At 51.6% G+C, this 25,183-nt stretch overlaps 1 protein-coding gene across 4 annotated transcripts in view; it reads right to left on the reverse strand.

Annotated features, from left to right (window-relative positions):
* GARNL3 (GTPase activating Rap/RanGAP domain like 3) overlaps positions 1–25,183 on the reverse strand; it is a 108,104-nt gene that overhangs the window by 39,524 nt on the left and 43,397 nt on the right. For 3 of the 4 annotated variants that reach the window (XM_044439946.1, XM_044439944.1, XM_044439945.1), the window contains exon 2: positions 21,842–21,911. Coding sequence is in view for 1 of the 4 variants with exons in the window: in XM_044439942.1 (XP_044295877.1) it covers positions 21,842–21,931 (90 nt within the window). In the remaining 3 variants the exon portion in view is untranslated. Of the gene's footprint in view, positions 1–21,841; positions 21,932–25,183 lie in introns of those variants that run through there. The other variant, XM_044439942.1, reaches the window with a different exon arrangement.

Below are 25,183 nucleotides of genomic sequence, written 5' to 3' on the forward strand. Positions count from 1 at the left end.
GAGCAATTGATCAAGTGGCTAAAACAATGGCAGAATTTGTGCAATGTTGGAGTCGAGGCTGCATGATGGAAGGCTAAGCCAGTTTTGCTCCTGGGTTATTATTCTCAGGGGGCAGGGAGAAAAAAGGCAGTATCTCCCGACTTCGGCGCTAGGGAGACTGCAACTCCTGTCACCCATGCTGACCGAGAACAACGGGGGTTACAGACCCAACACATCCTGAGTCACAAGGTTGGAAAAGAATACCGCAGGGTCTGAGGACAACGGGAAGGAAAGCTCACTCTGATCACCGCTATCTCAAGGAGGATCTCAGGACTTCTTAACTTCTGTAAGATGCTGACTTTCCACCTTTCTTCCAAATGCACAACAGGACACAACCAACAAAACAAAAGATGAGTGATCACTAGGGATTCACCCATTTAAATATATCTTAGTCAATTAATTGCTAAAATCTGAGTGGATTAAGTAATTAAATTCAATAAATCTGCATATGAAGAAAAATAGTCCTAAATATAGCAGTAGACTTGCTTTGGATCAGGGATGGGGAACCTGATAAGGCCTCTGGGGGGATCCCAACCAACCAGGAAGCTTCACCCCCTGAACCTGCCTCCTGTGCCCCAGAGGGAAGAGCTCTTATCTTCAGTCAGGTGCTGATGAAAGATAAGAGCGTTTCCCTGTGGAAAAAATGCACAGTCATAAGAGGAAGTTGTTGCATGATTCGGCCCTGCTTCCTTCTGAGTGATGGTGTGGGGATTTGCCTTCCTTACTTATGCGTGGACACGATGCGCATGCTTACCTTTCAAGAAGAAATGCTTTTTGGAAATACTGCAGTGTTATTCTACCCTGCTTTCTTCTGAGCACTGCCCTGCAAGGGCTTGTCCTGCTTCCTTCTATGTAGACAAGGAGGTGCTTGTTTGTCCTGCTTACTTGTGAGCAGATACCAAGCTTATGCTTACTGCTCGGTTTACATGCATGCGCTTGGCATTTGGCGTGCTATCTGAAAATGCCACTGTGCGGTTCAGTCCTGTTTACGCCTCAGTACACGCAGAGGACCGTCCGGCTTATGTGGGAGCAGGTGTGCCGCTCACCTTTACTTGACTCAGAGTGCTTTCTACTATAAATTGGTAACAAAAGAATTGTGGGGAAAGATTTATTTTCCAGGCTGTGCCCACTTTGGCCGCTGGGGCTGCCCAACCCTGGAAAGCTGTCCCCAAGCCTTCTCCTGAACGGAATCTCATCCTCGAGTCTTAGATGAGGAACACCAAGAGCCGGAGCAGGTAAGCACGCTCCCCTCTCACCCAGATCCTTCTGGATCCCTCGAGTACCTTGCTCTAATGGCAACAGTGCCCTTTCTGGCCGTGGGATACCTCCAAGAGCTCATGTGTTGTTCTATTCACTGATGTGTACCCTCCCATCCTCCAGAGGGCTTACAGCGGAGCACATGGTCCTCCCTACACCTGGGGAGGTGACGGTGCGTTCTCTCAGCTTGCTCAGAAAGGGTTCTGTCAAAGCTAGAATGTGAATAGCTGCACGTGCAAGTTTTCCACCCAGTACCGGACAGGTTTTGCCAGAGTCCAGATCACTAGATTACGGAAGGCTTTGGAGTGCTAGAAATGAGGGTGGCATATTTCTGTGGCAGCATGATAACCCGTGTCCTTTAACGGCCCGGGAAGTTTTAGAGAGTAAGGATGGGGAGTCTTTTTCTATGGGAGGCAACTGCCCCAAAGGAAAAGTCAACTGGCAAGCAGAGCCAGCGGCGGACGCAGCCACCCTTCTCGCTCTCTGTAGGAGCCCCTTCCCCCTGCCTCCCCTTGGACTTCCCCCTCTCCTTCTGCCACCCCTTTTCTCCCAGTCTCTTCTCCCTCTCGCTCTTTCCGTCGTTCTTTTCTGTCTCTCACTCTGCCAAATGCCTTGTGCCAAATGTTGTTGTACTTAATTCTGTTTGCTTTACTGAGAAGACTTCCTTACATCCAGATTGCAGGCACAACCCATATGGTTCCGGTTTAAGGAAGCGGTTTCCCAAACACACCACGGTTTGGCTCGTCTGTAGAACTGGGGGCAGGAGTCACTCCGTGTGGTCCCTGTGCTGGTTCCACCGAGAGATCATTTCCACAGCAATGGGTGTGTTTCACGTTAGGGAGCAGTTTAAATGCCCAGACCCTGCAGGAGCAAGTGCCCCTCTGCACATTGGAGGGCGGATTTTGAACTGAGAATCCGAAGACAAGCCAGCTGAGTTGTTGCTCATTCTGCCGTCATGGACGTCAACGCACCAGCTCGTTTTGTGCCCGTCTCTGGCCACGGGCCACTATTCTGCACCTATCCAAATAAAATCGTGGCCCGCAGGCCTGTTCACTAGAACTCTAGCAAGTGTGCCAAAACTGGACCTAGAGTTCCAGAAAAGGAAAAGATTTCATCAGCCTGGAGTCTGCCCACTCCGGCACTAGCTACTACTCTGGATGGGTCACCAAGTAATAAAAGTTGGTATTTACACAGCGGGACACGCAATGCGAAGATTCACCAAGAACCCAGCTCTCATCCACGTGCTGGACTTCTTTCCCACGCTCAGACCTGACCTAGGCAGTGAGCCAAGCCACAAGCACATGCACAAGCGCTCAGAGACGCTTGTGGGTCCGGCCTGCTGGGTTTGCAACGCATGAGGTCCCCACACGACGAGCAGCACGGCACAAGCTGCAGCCGGCGCTAGGTGTGCGGATGCACTCCCCACCGCCACCCACGGCATGTGCACAGTGCCTGTGAACCTAACGTTTGCGCAAAGCATTCTCCCCGATTGCTTGCGTGCTTCACCCATGCAAGCGCCGCGGCAGTGATGTCTCTGGGGGCATATTGCATGTCCACAGGCGTATGAACGCACCTCCCGGTTCTCCAGGCAGCATCCGCTGCGCTGCTCCAAACCTCTGCCTTGCCCCCTCACCTGTCCGCTTTGGCAAAACCCTCCCCTTCTGCGCGGCGAGTGGCATTATGTGCAAGACGCGCATGAGATACAGAGGCAGCTAAACCAGCGTGCACACACATGGGGCACACAGACGAAGGCACAAGCCGTCTGCGCAGGGGCAGAACGCTGCTCGCACGGCGGGCCCACGGGCCGCTGGTGCACAAGCCATGTCCACACAAGACGTGGACTCGCTTCCTGTTGGGGGAAGCGTCCAGGTGAATTGGATGTGGAGCAGAGAGAAATGGGCTGGAGCCCGGGAAGCTGAGATGAGGAACTCCAGTGGGGTCCCATCTCCAGACTGGATTCCTCACACACCACCAACTGGGACGGGGGAACCTCTGGCCCTCCAGATGTTGCTAGACTGCACCCCGGCTGTTGCCCATGCTGGCTGAGGCTGACTGGAGTTGAACCCTAACAACCTCAGGTGAGCTGTAGGTCCCCCACTCCCTCCGACCCTGTAATAAAGCCGGTGTCGTTAAGGAAAGATCGCCGCACGAGGCAAACATACCAGGGGTCAGTCTCGTTGAACCAAGTGGCGCTTATTCTCGAGTAAGCAGGCTTAGGATCGGAATGGAAGACCCTGAGCTGTGGAGCGCATGGGCCCCGCCACCAGTCTCCCCTCTCACGCCACCAGGCCTCAGTGTTTCGGCGAGCGCAACAGCAGTACGATTACGTGGCCCTCTGCGTTAAGCTTCCCAAAGCCATCTATTGCCTGGTTTCTCCTTGGCCAAATAACTGCTCCTGAAGCCAAGCTTCACAAAAGGAAACTGCCCATATCAGGGGGCATCTTTTAAGAGAAGTTGCCTGCCTTTCAGAAGGGCTGCAGCGGGGGCTTCCATGGCTGGAGGATTTGCTAACAGACCTGGAAGAGGTTTCTCTTTGGTGCTGCACAGATGTACTGCTATGGTTTACGCAGCCCATGTTCTCTTTCCTCCTCTCCCATGTGCAGATCATCTCTTTTCAAGTTCAGAACGATCTTTGATGTGATGTCCTATCATCTCTGGTAATCTTAATAACCAGGATTGGCTACAATTAAAAACACAATTTTCAGCCACAGCTGGAATGAGTTTTGCATACTCTGGGTTGATCAGTACCGACTAGCAGGACAGTCAGTTTCAGATTCAGTGACCACGTCACTGGTTGGCTTCAAAAGTAAAAAGGAGGGAAAAGAGAAAGCAAGTTTAAAAACGAAAAACAACAAAACCAAAACCCAGCCTTTGACGTTCCACATGACCGGGAAGCTTCGTTTGCACTGGAACACTGGTGGGTTCTAATACAGATGTGTTTGTGCTTTCCCCCTTTAAATGACTCCTCACTTTAAAAACCTTATGGTCACAGACAGCAGGCGAGCCAAGGAGAAAGGCTCTGCCCTATCCTATCTTCACCTTGCCTTGCTGGATTTTTGTGTGTGAGACACTCTTGAAGTGCACGTTTTAAACAGCGAACCTCGCATCTGCACTCTGAATTAGTATGGTTCCAAGAATAACACCTGGTTGTTGGAATGCACAATTTAGCCGTAACACTGACTGCAGATGTATACCAGGGAGGGAGCAGCATTACAGCAGAGATGCAGCGCGTGTGCCCTTCAGAGGTTTCTGGACCGCAACTGCCATCAGCCTTCCCCACTGGCTATGCTGGGTGGGACTGGGTGGGAAGTTGTAGTCCAACCGCACCCATATGGCATGGTCGTCGGACCACTATTATTTTATTTGTTTGTTTGTTTAGCAGACTTATATGCCGCCCCATTCGCCTAAGCCTCGGGGCAGCTTACAAATAAATAAATATCATTAATACAATAAAATGCAGTTGGAGACGTCCTGGCCAAAGTTGCTAAAATCAATAAATAAAATCAACAATTAAAATGCCGTTTAAATAAAAAGGTCTTGGCCTGGTGCCGAAAAGCAAATAGCGCCGGCGCCAGGCGGACCTCTCTGGGGAGCGCATTCCATAGGTGGGGCGCCACCGCAGAGAAGGCCCTCCTCCGGATACTCACCCTCCTAATGTCCTTCATGGAGGGCTCCTAGAGAAGGGCCTCTCCCGCAGATCTCAAGGGGCGGTCGGGCATATATGGATGTAAGTGCTCCTTCAAGTAACCAGGTCCCAAGCCGTTTAGGGCTTTATAGGTCATCACCAACACCTTGAATTGGGCCCGGACTTCAATGGGGAGCCAGTGAAGCTGACGAGGACTGGAGTTATGTGAGCACAACGCCCAGTCCCCATCAGCAACCTGGCAGCTCTGTTTTGCACCAACTGAAGTATCCGGACCATCTTCAAGGGCAGCCCCATGTAGAGCGCATTACAGAAGTCTAATTGGGAAGTTACCAATGTGTGAGTCACTGTTGCCAGGCAGTCGTTCTCCAGGTAGGGACGCAGCTGGTGAATCAGCCAAAGCTGAAAGAAAGTGCTCCTCGCCACTGCTGTTACTTGAGCTTCCAGCGAAAGCTCTGGATCGAGGAGCACTCCCAAGCTGCAGATCTTGTCCTTCAGAGGGAGTGCAATCCCATTCAGGACAAGGTCAAGGTCCCCTTCCCCAAAGCCCAAACCGCCTACCAACAAGACCTCTGTCTTGTCTGGATTGAGCTTCAGTTTATTGGCCCTCATCCAGCCCATTACCTCGGCCAGGCACCAGTTCAGTACAGCCACTGCCTCACTGGATTGGTTGAAAACGAGAGGTAGAGCTGGGTATCATCAGCATACTGATGATTCTGCAGCCCACACCCCCAGTCTTACTAGCCTATCCAGGATACCATGGTCGATGGTATCGAAAGCCGCTGAGAGGTCCAGGAGGACCAACAGGGACGCACTCCCCATCTCTCTCCCTGCACAGGTCATCGTACAGGGCGACCAAGGCAGATTCAGTACCGTACCCAGGTCTGAAGCCGGACTGAAATGGGTCCAGATAATCAGTCTCATCCAAGAGTGCTTAGAGTTGTCCCGCCACCACCCGCTCCAACACCTTGCCCAAAAACGGGATGTTGGCCACCGGTCTGTAATTGGTGGCCATCTCTGGATCCAGGGATGCCTTCTTTAGGACTGGTGGGACTACTGCCTCCTTTAAAGGGGCGGGTACCCGGCCATCCCTCAGAGAGGTGTTGACAACCTCCAGGATCCAGGTCCCTATCCCACGCTTGACGTTGTTAAGTAGCCAAGATGGGCAAGGGTCCAATAGGCAGGTGGTGGGACGTACTTACACTAGACAGGAAGCCAAGAGAAATGGGTTCTAGTTCCCACTCAGTCATGAGTCCCTGGGTGACTTGGGGCCAGTCACAGACTCTCAGCCTAACCTACCTCCCAGGGTGGTTGTTGCAAGGACAAAACGGAGAGGAAGAAAACTTTAAGCCACCTTGTAAGAGGGAAAATGGCAGGATATAAAGACAATATGCTCATAATAATCCCACCAGGTTTGTGAAAGCTCTGTACACTGTAATCTGCAACATCCTCATGGGATTTAAAGCCTAAACAGGGCATTAGAATTTTAATTCTATTGTCTTTTCTAGGCCCATGTAAGGCACTTTTTCCTGCCTTGGCATATGTTTTGTTCAACCTGGGGTATTACCTGTTTTTCAGGAACTTGGCAGATATATTTATTGCCCAAGGCTTGAAATACTTTCTTTCATGTTACTGATTTTATAACACACGCATACAAAACAATTCTGTAGCATCTTTTTGAAAAATCAGAACCATTTCATCATATGCGTTTGCAGGCTGCCCAGAGAACCCTCAGGTTAAGGGGCAGCATAGAAGTAAAATGAAATAATAAATAAATGGACAAAATAAGCAACTGAGGGAATGGACTTGGGGCTGCATCCAATTAGCAGGGAATGCAAAAAATAGTATCATTCTGGAGACAAGTGGAAAGAAACACTCAGGTTTGCATAAGCAAGAGAAAGGAAGAGGAAATCAGGGAAGATTAAAGCGACCAAGTAGCTGCCCTGGCATTTTTGATCAGTGTTAATAAGAGCCATCTTGCCCTTCCTTAATTCGGATCGGGGCAGGCGCTAGAGAAGGGTGGGAGCCCACTTCCTGATCAAATCCGCCTGCCGTTCGCTACTTCCCCCATGAGGCGAAGAGTACGGATCCTTGGATGATAGTTGGGCCGTTGTTCTGTGGGCAAAACAAAATAGCTGCTCCGAGGGGGTGCAGCTATGGGGGTGTGGATTTTATTCAGGAAATTGCTTGGGGAAAGGGCTCACATCTCCTCTTCTGGCAGCACGGCCCTGCTTTCTGCCTGAGCCATGGACACTTACTAAGAGTTTAAAAAGAAAAAGAAAAAAAATAGAGTTTTTAGCCTCACCTCTTCTGCATCATAACTAGTTTTGGTCCTCAGCAGCAAGCTGCAGCCCAGAAATTTCATTCCTCAGAAGCAGCCAGAACAAGAACAAGGAAAACGGACTAAACGCTGTGTCAAAAAAGGTGAGGTGGAAAGGGGGGGGCGCTGTGCCCAGAGGGATATAAAACACTTCAGGATATAAAACACCTCTTTTGGTTCAGGGCAAATGGGGTGGGTGGGAAGCACATTTCATTCCCACGCTCAAAAGTCCGGCTTCTTCCGTTGCGAGGGGGCTGTTTTCTGCCTAGATCGGACCACCCAGTGCTGGTCATCCCTCAGAAGGAAGGAGAGCAGATCTGCAGATGGAGTGGAGCAGCATCGACTCCTCCTGACGAGACGTGGAGGCAAGCCTCTCCTCCTTCCTTCCAAGGCAGGCAGGGAACGGGAACTCTTTCCCACTAAACTTTTCCTTGCCTCTTCCTTGCAAAAGAACCAACAAGCAGCCTTTTCCATCACCACACTGGAATTTCCAGAGCTTCAAAAACCCTATTTGAATGCTCCCCCTCCCACCTGCCCTCAGGGACCAGGATGCTGGCTTCAATGGAAGTATATGTCAGGCGGGGGGGGGGGATGATACCTCATAAATAAAACAGGAAGCCCTTACATGATTCTATATATAGACACGCACCCCCTTCACAATTCCAGGTAAAAGCACAGCTTGACATTTCCTCTGCTCTGCGAGTTCCCCCCAAGCAGAGGTCTCTGTGCCAGGGATATTTTTAAGCCTGTAAAAAGTGGTAATTATACACTGAAATAGATAGTTATTTTTCAGTTTTGGCCACCCTGGAGCTGGCTTTGATGTCAAGGTGATCAGACATACTCCACTTCTTTTGTTAACCATACAATATACATTTGTGTGCGTTTGTTTCCCTTAACATGGCTGCACCCAGTCCCTCTGCTGCAGAGCTCAAGAAGGGGGACTGCGTTCTTTCTCTGCACTGCGTCATTTTGTCTTGACAACAACCCAGCCAGGTAGGCCAGGCTGGGAAGAATTACTGGGCACCTAGCGGCTAAATGAGAATATGGAGTCTCCTCAGTCCAACACTTTAACCCAGTTGTCCAGCTATTACAGCTCCCAAGATTCCTGACCATTCGCCACGGGAGCTGGGATTGGCAGGGAGTTCTGGTTGCTTTGACCACTACACAACACTGCCTCTTGCAGCCCCACACACCTCTGCTCCCTTCCCTGCCTCCTCTCCAGTCCTTAACCACTGCACATTCCATGCCACTCCTGACAGAGAGGAGGGCGGGTGTGTGTGGCCACGCTCCATTCCTCCCTGTGCTCTCACAGCATGGTTCATCAAGGGCAGCCTTATCTTCCTGGACTGGCAGCAGCTTCCCAGAGTCTGAAGCAGAAATCCTGTTTTCCGAGGTCCTTTTAACTGCTGGAGCTGCGGCACTGACCTGGGCAGAAAGACAAGACCTGCAGGCTCCAACCAGGTGGACCATCAGAGGCAAGCAGCACCGGGCTGATCACAAGGGCACTGAGCTACTGAAAACCTTTTCAAATGCTGGCACAGCACCTAAGAAGACAGCATGGCTTCATGTTCTTTTGCAAGGTTCTGCTTACCAAGCATATGTTAAATAAAAACCTCAACTCAGATCTCATTGGTTTTAGGGGAGCGGCCTGTGTCAGCCCCTTCCAGAAAGCCCACGCCACCAAAGCGAGTTGCACAAGGCATATTTACTCAAGAGCAGGGATGAGCGGGTTCACCAGCACAGCCTCAGCCGGTGGAGCGCAAGGGAATGTTCCCTCTGATTCCTCATGGAATCTGGGCTTCCGAATGCCGAGTTTCCAATCCCCACCATTCATCCTGAACAATTCTATGCCAACGGCAGTGAATAAATTAGCTCCTTAAAAACCTGAAGGGGTAATAAAGCATTTCTGAAGCATACACAGAAGGAACACGGTGTACCAAAAATGAGCAACTGCTGAATTTCGACAGATGCAGCTAACTAAGGAGGCCAAGATGGGGTGGAGGTCACTTGATGGCCCTTGGTTGTGCGGCTAATGATCACTCTCCTCACCTGGAAATGAATGACAAGCATTTAGATATGCACAGGTAGGGCTTGCTATTGGGCAATTTGGTCCTCCAAATGTTCTGCTCTACAACTCCCATCATCCCTCACCACCTGCGTTTCTGTCCAAGGCTGATGGGAACTGTAGGTCAAACATCTGGAAGGCCAGCAGTTGCCCAGTTCTGCTTCAGTAGCAGTGCTGAGGACCGTACAAATTGGACAGGCAAAAATCCACCTTTTACTGCCCTCCAATTTACTGGCCAAATCTGATAAACCGCAAAAACACGGGGGCAGAAACCAAGGTAAATTTCCAGTGAAGTTTTTGAAGCCTGTGACATTTCTGGCTGCAAAAGTTCTGGCTTTGGCTGACTTGAAGTGAGCCCTCCCTAATCACAGGCTCAGCAGAGCTGTTAAGGAATATTTCTGAGCATCCCAGCTTTTGGGAGATTTAAAATAAAATCTAGCAGTGCACAAAATCTAGGCACAGAAGGGGCTGTGGGAGGGGAGAGGACCAGATAACTGAGAAGTTGCTAGGTGCCTCTACTGGAGGGCAAACGGATTGTGATAGTATGCTTGAGAAAACAGCACGGGGGGGGGGGGGGGACTTTCACATGTGAGCAGAATGAATAGGTGTGAGTTGTGTGTGAGAAAGGATGAAAACCCAAAGAGTGTCCGTCTGCGCTGATGCAGTAAACGCGCCACGCTCTTTCTGCCATCCCGTCCTCTCTCCCTCGCCACCTAGCAAGCAGAGAGCAGAAGCACAGCTCTCACCCATTGGCCTGAGCACGCAGAAAGCTTTTGAAATTAGGCGGAGGGGCACAGGTTGCCTACCTCTAACACAGCTGTCCTTCAGCACATTCCAAGGTGCGAAGGCCAGCAACAGAGAGCCAGCAAGATCACCAAACATAAGCACCACGGGAGAGGACTAGATCCAGCACAGAGAGTGATTCTAATTGGACTTCGTCCCCAATTATGACTTTGCACAGAGCTGCGAGAATTGTCTTGGACAACCGCGATTTCATTCTGCCACCCTAAGCATGCCAGCAGAAAACCGCCCAACATAAAAATGACAAATATCTATAGGAAGATCCATTCCACTTCTGCTTAAAGAGCACCCACCGCAGTCTGTTCCACAGGGAAGCTTCTCCCAACCAGTATCCACCTCCCTGATTTCCACCTCTTCATTCCAGTCCTGCCCTCTGGAGAGACAGACGATACAGGTGTATCTCTGCCATCTTCTGTATGACAGCCCTTCGGATATTTGAAGGGAGAGATCGAGTCTCCCCTGAGCCTTTTTCTCTAACCTCTCAAGACCGGCCACTTGCCTTTAACCCCACTGTGAGAATTGGAGCAACTTTGGCCCTGCGTGGTGGTACAAATCCCCATCTCGCTGCTCACTATTACCCCATTGTACCTTCCTCACAAGGTTTCTAAGATGAAAGAGGAGGCTGCCAAGTACACCACCCTAAACTCCTTGGAGGAAGGGTGGGGTAGAAATGAAAAACAGTTTTTTTTTTTCTTGCCTTCCTCCTGTCTACAGTGCCATGCCTTTGAACAGCTGCGTCTGTGAAGCATTGAGTACTGCCAAAAGTCTCTCTCCTGCACAACTCGTGTTCAAGGAATGCCATCATCTTAGACAACTAGCCACCCTTCGTCCCTCTTGGAATTTTTGTCCTGCAGCTTTTTCCTTTTCTTGTCTTGCTATTTTCTTCGAATGTCAAATATAGAAAATAGTCTACGTGGGAAATCCCTTGGCGCGCCTGCCCTACCGTTGAGGCACCAGTGCCCAAGCATCTGGGCTACAGACATGACGGAGGAACTGCCTTTCTGAGAAACACAAGCCAAACTTTACTGTGCTAGCACTGGTCTTGATTCCTCACTCTAAGCTGCTGGCCAACTTTCTATTCCCATTTCGCACAAGTCATCACCGGGTCTTTTCGTGCTCTTGCTGTGATCTGAACTAGCCTTTTGGAACGTTCTTGCCATATGCATAAAGCCATTCTTTACTCTGCAAAACACAAATGGCCAACAAGCATGGCATCCTTGCTCCATGTCGGGACCGTCGATTTGAGCCAGACCTTAATCCCCATCCCCACTTCTTGCCCTTCAAGGGCTGATAAATAAGTAAATAAATATCTGCAGGTTCAATTAGCGATGGTGACGCATCCGTGCTCTCCACATGGACAGGCCCAGCAATCTCATCAAGTCCCTGCCTTTCGCAGCGGCCTTAAAAGCACTGTAATGTCAGGAAAGATTATCTGGCACATAATATACTGCCACTGGGTCAGTGCGGGGCCTGGCTTGTGTCTGTTGCACGGAGTTGTGCTTGCAGGAACCAACTGGAGCCTGCAAGCTACTGAAATGAAGATGGATCAGAAATGCAATCAAATTTTAGCCTGTTTAGTTCAGATGCTGGTTCTCTGGCACTGTTCTAAGGATGGGACCTGCATTTTAAAATGCTGTACTTCCAGAGGTGCCAGACATGTTCCTCTTTAAAGGACACACCTTTTTTTTTCTACAACGTGGAAGGCCAAATGGAGGGCACGGATCTGGCCCTCCTGAAAACTTTTTTCCTGCTTTATGAGTGGTTCTGCTGTATGTTAACCAGGGCAGAACCACTCACAAACAGAGCGGGGAAAGACAGGGAGGCAGAACTGCTTGAAAGGACCAAATTTCATTTCAAATAAGCCTTTGAGGGCTACTTTTCTTGATAGGAGGGTTCAAACCAAAAGGGGAGGGAGTAAATACAGCTTAAAGCTCTTTTTGCCAATTACTAGTGGAGGCATTTCAGCCTTCTAGGTTGGGACACACACACCGGGAAACCACCCATGAATTGCGCCTCATGAGCCCCCACTGTAGCTGTTGCCGGCAAGCTGGAAAACAGCCCTGGATGTCTCCATTTCCCATCCCATTCAACAGAGGAAGTAGGACTAACAACCTCTGAATATGCCCAGGATATGTTCAGGTGCCATTTAGCCACAGTTTCCTGGTTTGGATGCTACAGGAAACTATATAGCTAAGAATAGCTCGGCTTGTTTATCAATTGAGATAAGCAGAGCGGGTACAGCATGGGGTCATGAGGTCTGATCACGGCTTATTAAACTGTGATGACCCAAACATGGTCAATGGCAACTTCACCTGTGAGGTGCTGGGTTGCTCCAGCCACTGGCTGTTATGTGGAGAATATAGCGCCTCCCCACTCAGATTACAAGAGCCACGCCAACCGGACGAGTGCTTAAATATAAGGTTTGTACTTATGTTTAGGCCAGCCTTCCCCAACCTGGCCCCCTGGTTTTGGACTGCAGCTCCCATTGGCTCCATCTAGTACAGCTAGTTGCCTAGGATGATGGGAATCTTAGTCGAAAATATCTGAAAGACAGCAGTCTGCGGAAGGTTGTTTTGGGCATTCTTGGGAGGGCAGGATGTGCTGAACCATCAGTAGGTTCTCCAAATCCTCCTGTATCCTTCCCAGACCTACAAACAGGTCTCCTGAAAGTGCTTCGGCGAATCGAAAAGCAAACATGTTGAGTGTTACTTGTCTTCAAGCAAACATTGGCTGAAATTCTACAGACTTAATCTGGCTCTACCATTGATGAATGCCGATGCCAGAGGGAGCAGAAAACCAGTCAGAGAATGGAAACAAAACTGCTCTGAGAGAGAAACATAAAGGGAGTATTTCTCACTTCCCTGAAGCATTATGAATCTGGACGTAGCCTCAGCGTTGGCCACAAGACACATTAGATATCAATGAAATGAACGGTTATTTCACCTGGAGCAATTATACACGCGCCCCTTCCCTCCAGCAACTATCCCCCGCCCCCCACTGCCACCTTCTAGGGCTCAGCAAGCAGAACAAGGAGCAGAACAAATCATTATGGAGTCAAAGATGCAAAACGCATCTTGGCGCCAGCGTGATGGAAGGGCTCTTAAGTTCCTCCTGTCCCCTTCAGCAATACGCTAAGCTCATCTGGGGGAATATATCTTGCCAGCGCCTGTGGCTGCCCCCCACCCCCAGGCAAAGCCCTCCTCCATCCTTCCAGAAAGCCAGTGAGAAGGATTTATGAAACTGGCAAAGGCAAATATTTCTTCACAAGGCTGTAGGGAGTTAAGACTAGGAACTGCAAGAAGGGCCATTAACCAGGGCAACTTCCAGGGGGAACGATGATGAGGGGGGCAGTCAAGATGGCTCTAAATGATCTCCAGGGTCAGGGGCAGTATCCCCCTCAATGCCAGCTGCTGAGGAGACAAGCTGCAGGGCGAGCAAGCTTGTGTCTGGCCTTTGAGCTCCCAGAGGCGTCTGTCTGGTCCCGGTGGGAAACAGGACGCAGGATGGACGGGGCATGGCTGTTGCCAGGTTCTTGAGATTCCAAGACAGTCTGTTCCCAAGCTGGGTGCCAGAGCCTGCAGGGGAGCGATTCCTGCGTGGTGAGTGACAGCCAGGTCTCCCGTGACCCCGGGAAGGACCCGCAGGCAGGAGGGGCTGCCTACGCCCTCTCTGCATGCATGAGTCGGGGTCCACCCCCGATATACTAACAAAGCAAATGGCCCAAGGTGCGGAGAACCCCTCATCTGTTGGCAACCAGCGGGCCGTGGCAGAGCCTGGGGGGGGGGGTCACCCTGTTTCTCTCTCTCTACACCCACTCCCTCTCCCTCCAACCCAGGGTGCTGCCAGAGAAGAGAGCACGCCTTCCAGAGCTCTGCACTTGTCACGTGCAGAAGGCTTTTAAAATCATATGCAGAAGTCTTTAAAATCAGGCTGAAGCTGCCCTGCGGAGGCGCCCTCAGTTGCCTACCGCTGCCTCGACTGGCCGGGGATAATGAGAACCGTGGTACAACACACTCCAGATTATGGAATGCGCTCCCTGGAGAGGTGCGCCTGGCGACGAGTTTATATTCTTTTCAGCGCCAGGCTAAAACCTTTTTATTTAATTGCTATGTTAAAAACTAATATTTGATCATTAACCGTCACTTGTTTTTTGTTTTTATATAATTTTATGGATTTTGTTATTGCTTTTAATTGGACGTTGTGAGCTGTCCCAAGATGCCGAGGCATGTGGTGACGGCATATAAAAGTTTTAAATAAATAAAATAAACAAACACATCTGGAGAGCAGGGAGGTTGGGCAGGGCTGCCCAGGAGGAGGCTGACCCGTTGTGCTTTTGCATGGGGAACCCCTCCGGGCATCCGGATTGAGAGGTATGCCCCGAAAGCGCGTCTGTGCAGGAGCAAGAGATGTACGGGCCGTGGATCATGGCGCTTCGTGCAGGGAGAGAACACAGCACAGGACGAATGCGTCTCCTTCGCTTGTAAAAGGCTCCAGACTCGCCCACCGAGTTGCTGGGGAAAAGGCTCGGGTACCTGCGGATGGAAAAGGTCTCCCTTGCCCAGGGCCCTGCACAGCCGCTGCTTGCACTGCTACAAGACACAAGTGCCTTGTGTTTGAAGCGGCTGACTTGCGTCTTGTTCCTTGGAAGGCACGGTTTCCTTGGGAGTAATCCAGCAGTAGGCAGGACCCTAGCCAGGAACAGGCAGGAAGACTCATCTCCCCCTCTGCCATCTCTCCTCTCCTCTTCCTCCCCGACCGACAGGCTGTGGGTCTGAACCAACAGCTCGCTGACGGTCTAACTTCCCCTTCCATCATTCCATTTCGGCATCCCCTCTCTATTTCCTCTCCTAAGCCCCCCCCTCCTGCTCAAGGACCCCCTCCCCGGCTGCGTGGATGAGACTGAGAGAAGGATGCAGCCCTTGGGCTATAGATTCTTCACCCTGACTCTGAAGCATGCAAGGTGGCCGATTTTTAAGTAAACACTGCCCCTACATTCAGCTCCCGCTCGTCCGCTGGATGCCGCGCGCTCAGTGAGAGCGTGTGCGCACAGGCACAAATATTTCATACCACGGATGGTACCCAGAACCAGGGAGGTGATGCGCCAAAGGTGCCCCACGGTTCCCCGGCAACGACAGGGCATCGTCTCTGCGCAGGCTGAGGGCTCGTAAGGGGAGTCTGGGGGCCAGCTGAGGCCCCTTGCGGCCACTGCCACCGACAGCAGGATCCTGTTGCGGAAGGAGGCCTGCCGGGAATCATCCCCACACACCCTCTTCCTCAGCTCTACCGTGCTCTCAGCAGCCTGCTGAAAAGAGAGGCGAAGGCACCCGGCACAGTCCCAATGGCGCACTTCCTTCCCCAGCTGATTGGGGGGGTGTGCAAAGACCTCTCGGTATGCAGGGAGGGGAGGGTTCAGCACACGCTTGGTGGGATGGGAAGAGTGTGCGTGCACGCACACATGGAAAGCCCCTTTGCACACCAGTGCAGCCGGCAACCTGTCGGGCATGCCCGCATGAAGCCGCTGGGGGCAAGACGGTCGCCGCCCGTCTCGGGGACGGGCGCCGGCAGCTGCCCGATGCAGCCTTGGGAAATGCTCTGAGCGCGAGCTGGCGGCTGGCGCTGGAGGCAGGCTCTGCCCCCGCCAGCCCTTCCACATCCACGTGAACGTGAATGGCTCCCTTCAGTCCTCACCGATTCCCAGGTGGAACACACACATCCGGAGGGAGAGAAGGGGGGGGGCACCTCTCCGTGGCTCTGCTGTGTTCCTTCCCCATCCGAAGACGCCAACAAGGTTCCTCTCCCCACCGGTGGAGCCGGTGCGCGTGACGTCACGGAGGAGCGGGATTAGCCATTTCAGAGGGCTGCAGCCTCTGCTGCTGGTTACGGGCTTCTTTGTTTTCCCCTCCACTTCGCCCAGGAGCCGATGAAGGGAGGATACGGGGCAGCGCCGCCTGGGCAAGGCCGCACCCAGAGGAGAGGCGCAGGCTGCACGCCTGGCTCATCCCTTCTGCACAGGACGACGCGGCATTCTTGCAGCAAGCTGCCCCAGCCGGGGGCGAGGGCCGCGACCGCTGCAGGCAGAGTGTTCTGGGGGCCATTAAAGCAGGGGTGGGCAACCTGCGCCCGTGGGCCTGCTTTCATGCAGGCAGCGGGTGCGGGGCGGGTACTCCATCCTGGCTTTGCTCACCCCACGCATGCAGCCCCAGCAGGGAAAGGATTACATTCTTACCCGGCCTTACGGGCAGCAGAACAGAAGGCAGGCGCACCTGGTCCCAGGACCCGAGATCCTGTGCAGTTGGGCACAGTCAAGCATCCCCGTTCTCACCAAATACCTCCAGGAGGCTTACAAGAAGGGCATGAACATAGAGCCATCCCTCTTCGCTTCCCTCCACCTGCTCATAGCTCGCATCCAAAGGTAGACTGCCACGAAGCCTGGAGGTTCCACTTCACTGTCATGGCCGATACTCATGGACAGGCCCGCCTACCACAGCAAGAGAGGACTTTTGCCTTGGGTATCTGCTCATGGCTCCCACTGGCACTTGAGCAGTGATACAGCAGTTGTTTATAGACCAGCGAGTGGTTAACCCCAAAGCTGCCATGCTCTGATGCCTGCTTTGTTTGATTGTTATTAAGCCGCCCATGTGCACGTTGCTTTGCAAAGAACGAGCGAGCGTACAGAGGGACTTACAATCTGTAATTTGACATGACAAGGAAAAGAGAAGAGAGCAGCAGGCGAGGTTGGAATGGCGAAAAATGCCCATGGACCTCACTGTTCTTGGAAATATCCATTTGCTCAGTCATGGCAGAGCTGTGTGTTGAGGGTTTAGCATGACATGCGCATGTGCCCAGCGCGCCTGCAAAAAACACATGCCCCCTCCAGGCCCACCCTACGCTCAAGCACGGCTGTGTCTGAGCCTCGCACGCCTGGCCCTCCTCGAGCGACTGAGAAGCACAGCGAAGTCGCGGCAACCACCCAGGCAGCCGGCCAAGATGGGGACCGAACCTTTCTGCCCGGGGTCTGTCTTCGCACAGGCGGCTCTGCTCTGCTTCTGGTCGACCTCTTTGCATGCGAGGAGGCAAACTGTGTTCATCAGCACCGGTGGGGCAGCGAAGCCTTCCAGGAGTCTGGCCTGCCTTGGGCTGCATGCTGGCAGGGAGGGGACCCCCTTCTCTCCAGCCGCAGCCACCCGCTCCCCCCCCCACACACACCTTCTCGCCCGGGAGAGCAGCGCAAGGCCTGCATGCAATCAGACCGACAGCTACAACCTGTGTGGAAAAGGGCAACGCCGGCCCGGCCCGGCCTGACCAGTACCTCCGAATTATACGCACCCCCCTCTCCCCGCTGTCCCGCCGGCCTTAACTGCAGGGCTGCCTTACACCAGATTTACTTCGATAAGGTTCCCATGACACTGGCAGGCAAGATTTGAGCAGGGAAGAAGCATGTGACCAGAGGGATGCCCCAAGTTGATCGAACATGGCGCCCCCCCCCCCCCCAGATGTCTCAGACGCAAACTCCCACCACCCCCAGCATGAAAGTCTGAGTTATTACTCCTTTTCCAATGCTTGCTTGTCCTTAGCCACTGCTGGTTTTATCCGTTTGTGGGGATTTTGAGGCGTTTTTGTTTTCTTTGGTGTGCTTGTCTTGTGCTGTGTAAAGCACCTGGTATACTTTTGTGGAGAAGGAAGCAGGGTGTGGATCCATTAAAGCGAATGCCAGGAACTGCGAGTCGGCAAGCAGGGTCTGCGATGCCTCATGGGGGAGTCCAGCCTGCCTTGCATCATACACTCTCAGTCTGAGCAGAGCAGAAGTGAGTTCTGTCATGCTTAGCCCACCACACGGTGCTAAAAGGAGCACAAGCCCCAGAACGGAAGAGAGCAGATTCCACTGGGCAGGGGAGATCTCTGGGTGACCTGCAGGAGACTAGCAAGGATTCCTGGCTCCCAAGAGTTTAGCAAGAACACCTTCGCATCCCCTGCTCTGAACGATGCTGCTCAATGGAAGGGAACTTCCTGCATTTATTTATTTATTTAGAAAATTTCTATGCCACCCCATTCGCCGAAGCCTCGGGGCGGCTTACAAATAAAGGGGAAGGCTGAGCTGATTTTTATGGTTAAGGACGATGGGGTTCAGCATGGGTGCTCAACAGAAATCCCAGGTCAGAAGATTTCTCTCCGTGCACGTACGCTCAGGAAGCGCCGTTCTGCACCCGGTTCGGTTTGGTCGTAGGGAAAAAGACAATGCAGATCCCACGAGCCTGAATTCAGCTTGGCCCTGCTTCACTGTCTTCTCTACCCTTGAGGACAAATGCCAATCACAAGGGAAACAAAATAATGGCAGGCACGCTGCGCTGGAGAGGCTGAGCATCTACGGCTGATCTTCTCATTGCGAAGTGTCTCTTTTGCCACCCCCCCCCCCGACACCAGCTGAAGATCTGCTGCAGAAGGTTCACCGGAACACAGTCTGAAAAGCTTCCACTTGCGGGTTCGGAGCCACCTGTGTGTTGTTTAGCCTGACCCACGGTGGGACAACTGTAGTGGCAAGTACATCTGCTTGTTGTTGGTGGTTTTATAGATAACTAAGTGGAAAGATATTGGGGGGGGGGGCTATAAAAGAGAAGAGCGAGAGTGTCTACAGGAAGGAAGGTTGCTAAACCAGGAAATGTGCAGTGTGGACAGGTCCTGAGAAACCCAAGATGTGAAGGGGCCCGATTCAGAGTGCTGGTGTGCGGAATGTCCTGCCCCTCGTCAACGCATCCACTGGCTGCACTCCCAGCTGGACGGGAGCAACCTTCTCTGCCTATGGGGTGGGAACTTGACCAACCGGGGTTTCCAGCTCCATTTTGGAAACCCGAAGCACATTGAAAATGGCCATTAGCAGAAAGACTGTATCACACATTTACTGACATTTACATGCCACCTATAACAAAATGCTCCCAGGGTGACTCGCACAATGAAACCGGTTGAAAACAATGATGCGGTAAAGATGTAAAAAGACTTGTAATGATAGCAATCTGAATTGCATGGAAGAGAAGAAACGTCTTTCTGGCACCAAGCAAAGGCAGCGGTGTGGACACCAAGCGGGCCTCCGTGGGGAAGGCATGCCGTGACTGGAGCGTCTCAAGCAAGAAGGCGCTTTGCTGCAGGCCACCTGCCTGATGTCATTGGGAGGGACATTGGAAGAGGGCCTTTGAAGATGATCTAAGGGACCAGGGAGGGTCATTCCTGGGCAATTTGTGGCACTCCAGATGTTCTGGCCTACATTTCCCATGGGCCCTAGCCAGCACAGCCAATGGCAAGGGCTGATGAAACACAGAAGCAGAGAGAGTCAGAAGGGGTCTCCCGGGCCATCTAGTCTGACCCCCGCCTCCAGCCGGCTCCACTCAGGACATGCCCACCATGAGTCACAGGCCCTTCAAAGATACTAGCATTTCGGAATGATCTCCCATGTGAGGCTTGCCAGGCGCCAACTTTGTCATCCTTTCTGCCTTATTTTATACTGTATTTTTGTATTTTTAATTTAATGTTTATATTTTTGATTTATATTATAATTATTTTAACTTAGTGTTGTAAGCCGCCCTGAGGCTTCGGCGAATCGGGCGGCATAAAAATGTTTTAATAAATAAATAAATAAATAAATAAATAAATAAATAAAGGTAAGACAGCCCTCTCTGGTGAGGCAGTCAAAGATGTCTAACATAATCTAATGCTTGATGGGGTACCCATATCAGTGTTCTGAACAATTCTATTCTGTACTAAATACTGTTTTTAGCTGCTCGTTTTTAAACATTTAAAACTGTATTTAAATGCTGTATGATGGAAGAACATGCTTGTTTTTATTGCTTCACGCACCTTTTTAGAAGCCACTGCAAACAGCCAAGAGAGCTTTGGTGGTACAGAAGTTAAATACAGAGAAAAATCAAAACAGAAAGGGAAGAGTACAAGCAAGTCTCTGCCCATTGCCACCGACGAAAGGGCAAAAAGCAACAGGTCCAAGTGACGCAGAAGCAAATTAAGCCTTGGAACTGCTTGGATGCAGCAGAAGAACTGGGTTTGTATGGCAGGAGACCACCTAGTGCCAGCCAGATGTTTTGGACGCCCCACTCCTCTAAGCCTCGGCCAGCACGGCCAATGTGGCCGATCCCACAGCAGGGACTGTGGGAACAGACCAGCAACAACAGCCTGGAGATCACTGAAGGGTCTACCTCTGCTGTAGACTCTTTCAGGAAAGAGGTTTAAGCACAAATGGGATACACAGGCCCCTGCTGAGGATTACTTCAGGCTTTGATAAATAAGTCCCCCTCTTCCTGTATCCTGAGAATGATCTGGCTCCTCAAAAGAGCCGCTTCCCTTTCCCCGGCTTTCGATGTGCCCCAGCTTCCCCTGGTGTGGACTGGAAGGTTAGAGGTTTGTAGCCACCTCTGTGTGGGCTACTACCCTTAGAGGCTGATTTGCACGGCTGCTTTACAACACAACCTTCGGGAGCTGAATGGGGATAACTTGCCTTCCTCGTGTTCAGCAACCATTAATAACCATCAACAGCTCATTGCCTTGCAATGGTGCCCAAAAGGTCCTCTCCATCCACTTTGTGGCAGGAACACTTCTCCTTCGGATACCACAAAATCTGTCCTCGGGGAATTGGTTACACTTGGGTGACCCCTGAGTTTCCATCATGGAGGACATGCCGGGAATAAACACACACACAAACACACACCACTCAGCCTTAAGCTGACGAAATCATCTTCATCTTACCGATTTACAAACAAGAAACAAGTTAAAAAGAAGGCGATGTGTAACGTCTTTGGCAGACATCGGACATCTGTCTGCATTGGTTTCTGTCTGGGTGCTTCGCACAGTGCCAGCCCTACTCATTCCAGATTTGAAATGCACACACAGGTCTACTCTCCCTGGCCTGAACACAGTCTACCAGGCAGCCAACCCCGGCTGCGCATATTCTCCCATGTGCCACAACCTTGCCCTTGCCTTGTAGTCAAAAGGAAGTCTCCCCCCGCACACACACACACACACACACACACGCTCCGCCCTACCTCCTACGCAGCCAACTTGGGCAATTCAGCTCTAAAATAATCGTTACACGCTGTGTAAGGGAGGGGTTTCCTTCAGCCTCCGTGGAGAAGTCCAAATGGTCCTTCGGTTCCCAAAAGGAAAAGGAAAAGAAAAAAAAAATGCAGAGGGGAAGGGTAGCTCCCAAGGTGCTCCCTTTACAAGCGCACACACACTTCTCCTCTCTCCCCCTTCTCCGTTTCTGTCCTTCATACCGGATGCAACATTCAGTGGAAACCACCAGGGTCCTTCCACACCAGCCTTCCAGGTGCTTTGGACTGCAATTCCCATCATCTCTGGTCAAGGATGACAGCTACTGTACTCCAAAACAAAGCACCATGTTTCTGCCTCTATATTGCAAAGCGACTGCATGCAAATATTCCCCCCACCAGGCAGCCAGACCGGGAGAGCGCTGTTTGTGCGTTTATTTTAAACAGCTACAGCAGAGCGAGCTCAATGGGGGTTCAGAACAGACACCCAGCCATTCATACCTGGCTACTTCCAAGCCTCCCCTGCTGTAAGTAGACCCAAAGAGAAAAAGAGGAGAGCAACCCGAGAAGGGGCAAGTTTGCTGCAACGAGGCTCTGAGATCATCACAAAAGCCTGTCTGGGCGTATGGCACAGGCGGCCTTTCCGTAAAATCAAAGTGAAAACTTACCAGCTCCACCGATCCGTAATGCTTTCTGCTGAATTCTCCACGTCTGCAACCCAGGTCCTCGGAGACGGAGCTGGAATAGAAGTGCTTCATCAGTAGACATAGCTAACTGGCCCCTCTAAGCTATGGGGGGGGGGGGGAGAAAGGTAGGCAGGTATTTTTAAGCGGCTGGGCTCTGCTGCGGGAGCTTTGCAGCGCGCAGTTTCCCCGCTGCGGGAGACCCTGCTCAGAACGCAGGGAACTCTCTCGCAGCCATTGCGGAGCTCGGCTGGCTGGGTGATGGAGGGGGAGAGAGGTGAGGGGCGGGGGGTGCAGAGACGTGAAACGCCCCCGGATTGGAAGCGAAGATTCAATTAAATATTTAGTCATGGCATGATGATCGATGGAGAAGGGCCAAGGCAGACAGGGGCTCGTAATTGCGTTTGTGAATCTCTTTCCATCTGACCGAAAAGGGAAGAGAAGATCCTGCAGCAGACTTAAATGCCGGGTGGGGGGAGAGGCACACAGCAGCCCGGCCACCTCCCTCTGAGAAACCTGCTCCGGCTGAAGCCATGCGGCAATTAAGTTTCTCTTTAGGATGTTTGCATTCACGATGCCTCCACTGTCTTCCCTGGAGGAGAGCAACGGGGACTGAAGCGGGGGGTCTTCACTTCTGAAACACGCAGCCCCAGAAACAGAAAAAGGTCCTTTGCTGCACCAACCACTGGGAGAGGAGACCCACTGCCCCATCCTTAGCATCCAGCCACATGATGGGTACGGTGATGACTCTTGGCAGCACTCGAGCAGTCTGCAAACGCGGCAACATTTCCAAGCCTTCACAGGAGGCTTTCTGTCGCTCCTCTGCACGGGCTCCCCCCACTGACTCCTGCAGAGATGTGCCTGGCAGACATACTCCTTCATTCCCTCCCTCAAAAAGTTTGAAGAGGGAAAGTGAGGTGCAACTTGGCAAACAGATGTGCAAGACCACTGCCCTGGAGTGCGCTTCAAGTTTCCCACCTCCAACCGTACCTGGGCCTTTGGATTTCGCTCCTACCTTTCTCCCTCCTCACTCTCCAAGCAACCCTGACGGCTTGGCCCCAAAGTGCTGCCGGCCTGCTCAAGAGCAGCTTTTCTTCCACGTCCTCGCCCTCCTCCACCAGCCTGCGCCAGGCTGCGGCCCCCACCTGCCCCACTTGGCTAAGCCTCCCACCTGATGGCCACTACTGGGAGGCTTCTGGCGGGCCGTTCCAGAGCCAACTGGGACAGGAGGCTCCACTCCGAAAGGCCAGTCAAAGAAGCCGGAGAGGGCAAGGAGGGAGACAGGGATGAGTCTTCCCCTGAGGCCCAGCACCATCTTGCAGCACCATGGCTGCCGTTCCGGTTAATTGACTAAGGAGCGTTTGAAAAAGCGCTCTTCCCCCAAGACATCGTAGATGGTCCTTTCCTTTTCCCTTGCTCATTTGACCTGGGAGGTTGGTGAAGCTGAGAACGGGCGTTTGTGCAGGTAACCCAAGGTCACCGATGACCTTGAACACAAACCTGCTTGACCCCAATCAGATACTCTGACCAGTAGCCCCTGTTTGTTTGTTTGTTCTGGCTCCGAGGGAAAGGGGGGAAGTAAGAGACAGATATTGGGTATTGGGGAGAGGAAAGAGTTTGGGTCTTTCCTGACCGCTCATACCATCGCCCACAAATGCATGAAGGCGCCTTGTTCCAAGCCAGGACAAGAGCTCTAACTAGTCCAGTATTGTCTAGGCTAGCGGTGGGGAACATGGGGTGGGGCATCCTGTCCATTCCAGCCAAGATGTGTGATGCTCGAGCAGAGTGGGGCCACAGGTTCTCTACCCCAGACAGGCAGTATCAGCTGCCACTATCCGACTGAACCTGACAAACTGTGGTTAATGTTAACTACAGTGCATTTGAAATAAACCGGCTTTAAACCATGGTTTGTGAAGCTGGCTTGTTTAAATAAACCATAGTTAATACCAACCACTGTTTAGGAATTGGAAGTGACACTCAACTGTGGTTGATCAAGATCATAAGCAAAATATGCACTGCAGCTCAAGGGGGTGGGGGCAGGGGAAGATGAAAGCTTGAAGTTCACTGAATTCACCCTGTCCTTCATCTCATTCAGTCTGCTTATTCTTAGGCAGATTTCAAACCCTAATTCTGGAACAAAGTTTGCAAGGCTTGCTGCAGCTTTCGGACCCGTTTTGCCTCACCGCGTCCCACCACTTTGGGTACCAAAGCACTGATAAAAAAGAAGGAACCCTGATGTATCACAAGAGCTTCTCCATGCAAAATTCTACTAATGTGCATTCATGTCTCAGCAAAACACCACACACAAAAACAACACTTGACCTTTGCTTACTTTTTCTGCAGTGTACAAGCGCCTCAACGAAGCACTCCACAAGGTCACACCAAGATTACCTTTTGCATGTTTCACCGACACACAAAGAGAGCACAGATGTTCCATTTCATTTCCCCTCCCAGCCTGCTGTTTCTCCACCCTGTCCCGTATCAGTCAGTCAGTGTTTCATGGTGACTGGAAATGCTCTGCCCCCACTGGGCCAGCTTGGCTCCCCCACCTCCGCGGATGTTTTGCTCTCAAGCCCTTCTTGTGCTCTGAAAAACTCTGGGTTTTCCCAAGCCTGCTCCTTCAGCTACAGAAACAGAGAAACAGAGCAAGTCAGAAGGGGCCTCCTGGGCCATCTAGTCTGACCCCCGGAACAGCAACACTCTCAGCCTGTCCATCGGAAATGGAAGGAACGATGAAACAATGGAGAACCCTGAATGCAGCAGTTTCAGTTTAGCTGGAAATAGTGCTAAACAATTTCAAATGTCAAGGAAAGCGACTGATTCTGAGGAGGAGCATTTGAGGAGGAGCAACTTCACCCGGCTCTCTTCTTTCTGAAAAAACACGCTGCACCAGAGAACCTGCATTTTATGAAGTTCTTGCATTCATAAACTGAACCGAAGGAACTTTGGTTCAGTCTAGTAATTCTGCGCTTGTATACTGGGCTTCCTTATCCCTTAGCCACCAATAAAGTACATGATTTGGGGAAACCGTGTGGAAGAAATGGAAGACATTGCAGTACTTGAGATGGAACTAATCCCAGTATATGAAATACATTTTCAGACATTCTTGATCAACCTAGCCCCCCACCCGCCTCCACACCGGTCCTGAATTTCCTGGATGTATAAACAGCTCAAATGAAATTAGAACAAAGAAAGCAGAGAGAGCCAGGAGTGACTTTTGCCATTGCTGCTGTTGGTTGGCTTTTGTTTTTTGTTTTACACTAAATCTCAGAATACTCATTTCTCTCACTCTCCCCTTTCCTTTTGTTAAAAAAAAAAAATCTTTCT

The sequence above is a fragment of the Varanus komodoensis genome, unplaced genomic scaffold, assembly GCF_004798865.1.
Source record: "Varanus komodoensis strain SLA01 unplaced genomic scaffold, ASM479886v1 scaffold36, whole genome shotgun sequence".
NCBI classification, from domain to species: Eukaryota; Metazoa; Chordata; class Lepidosauria; order Squamata; family Varanidae; genus Varanus; species Varanus komodoensis.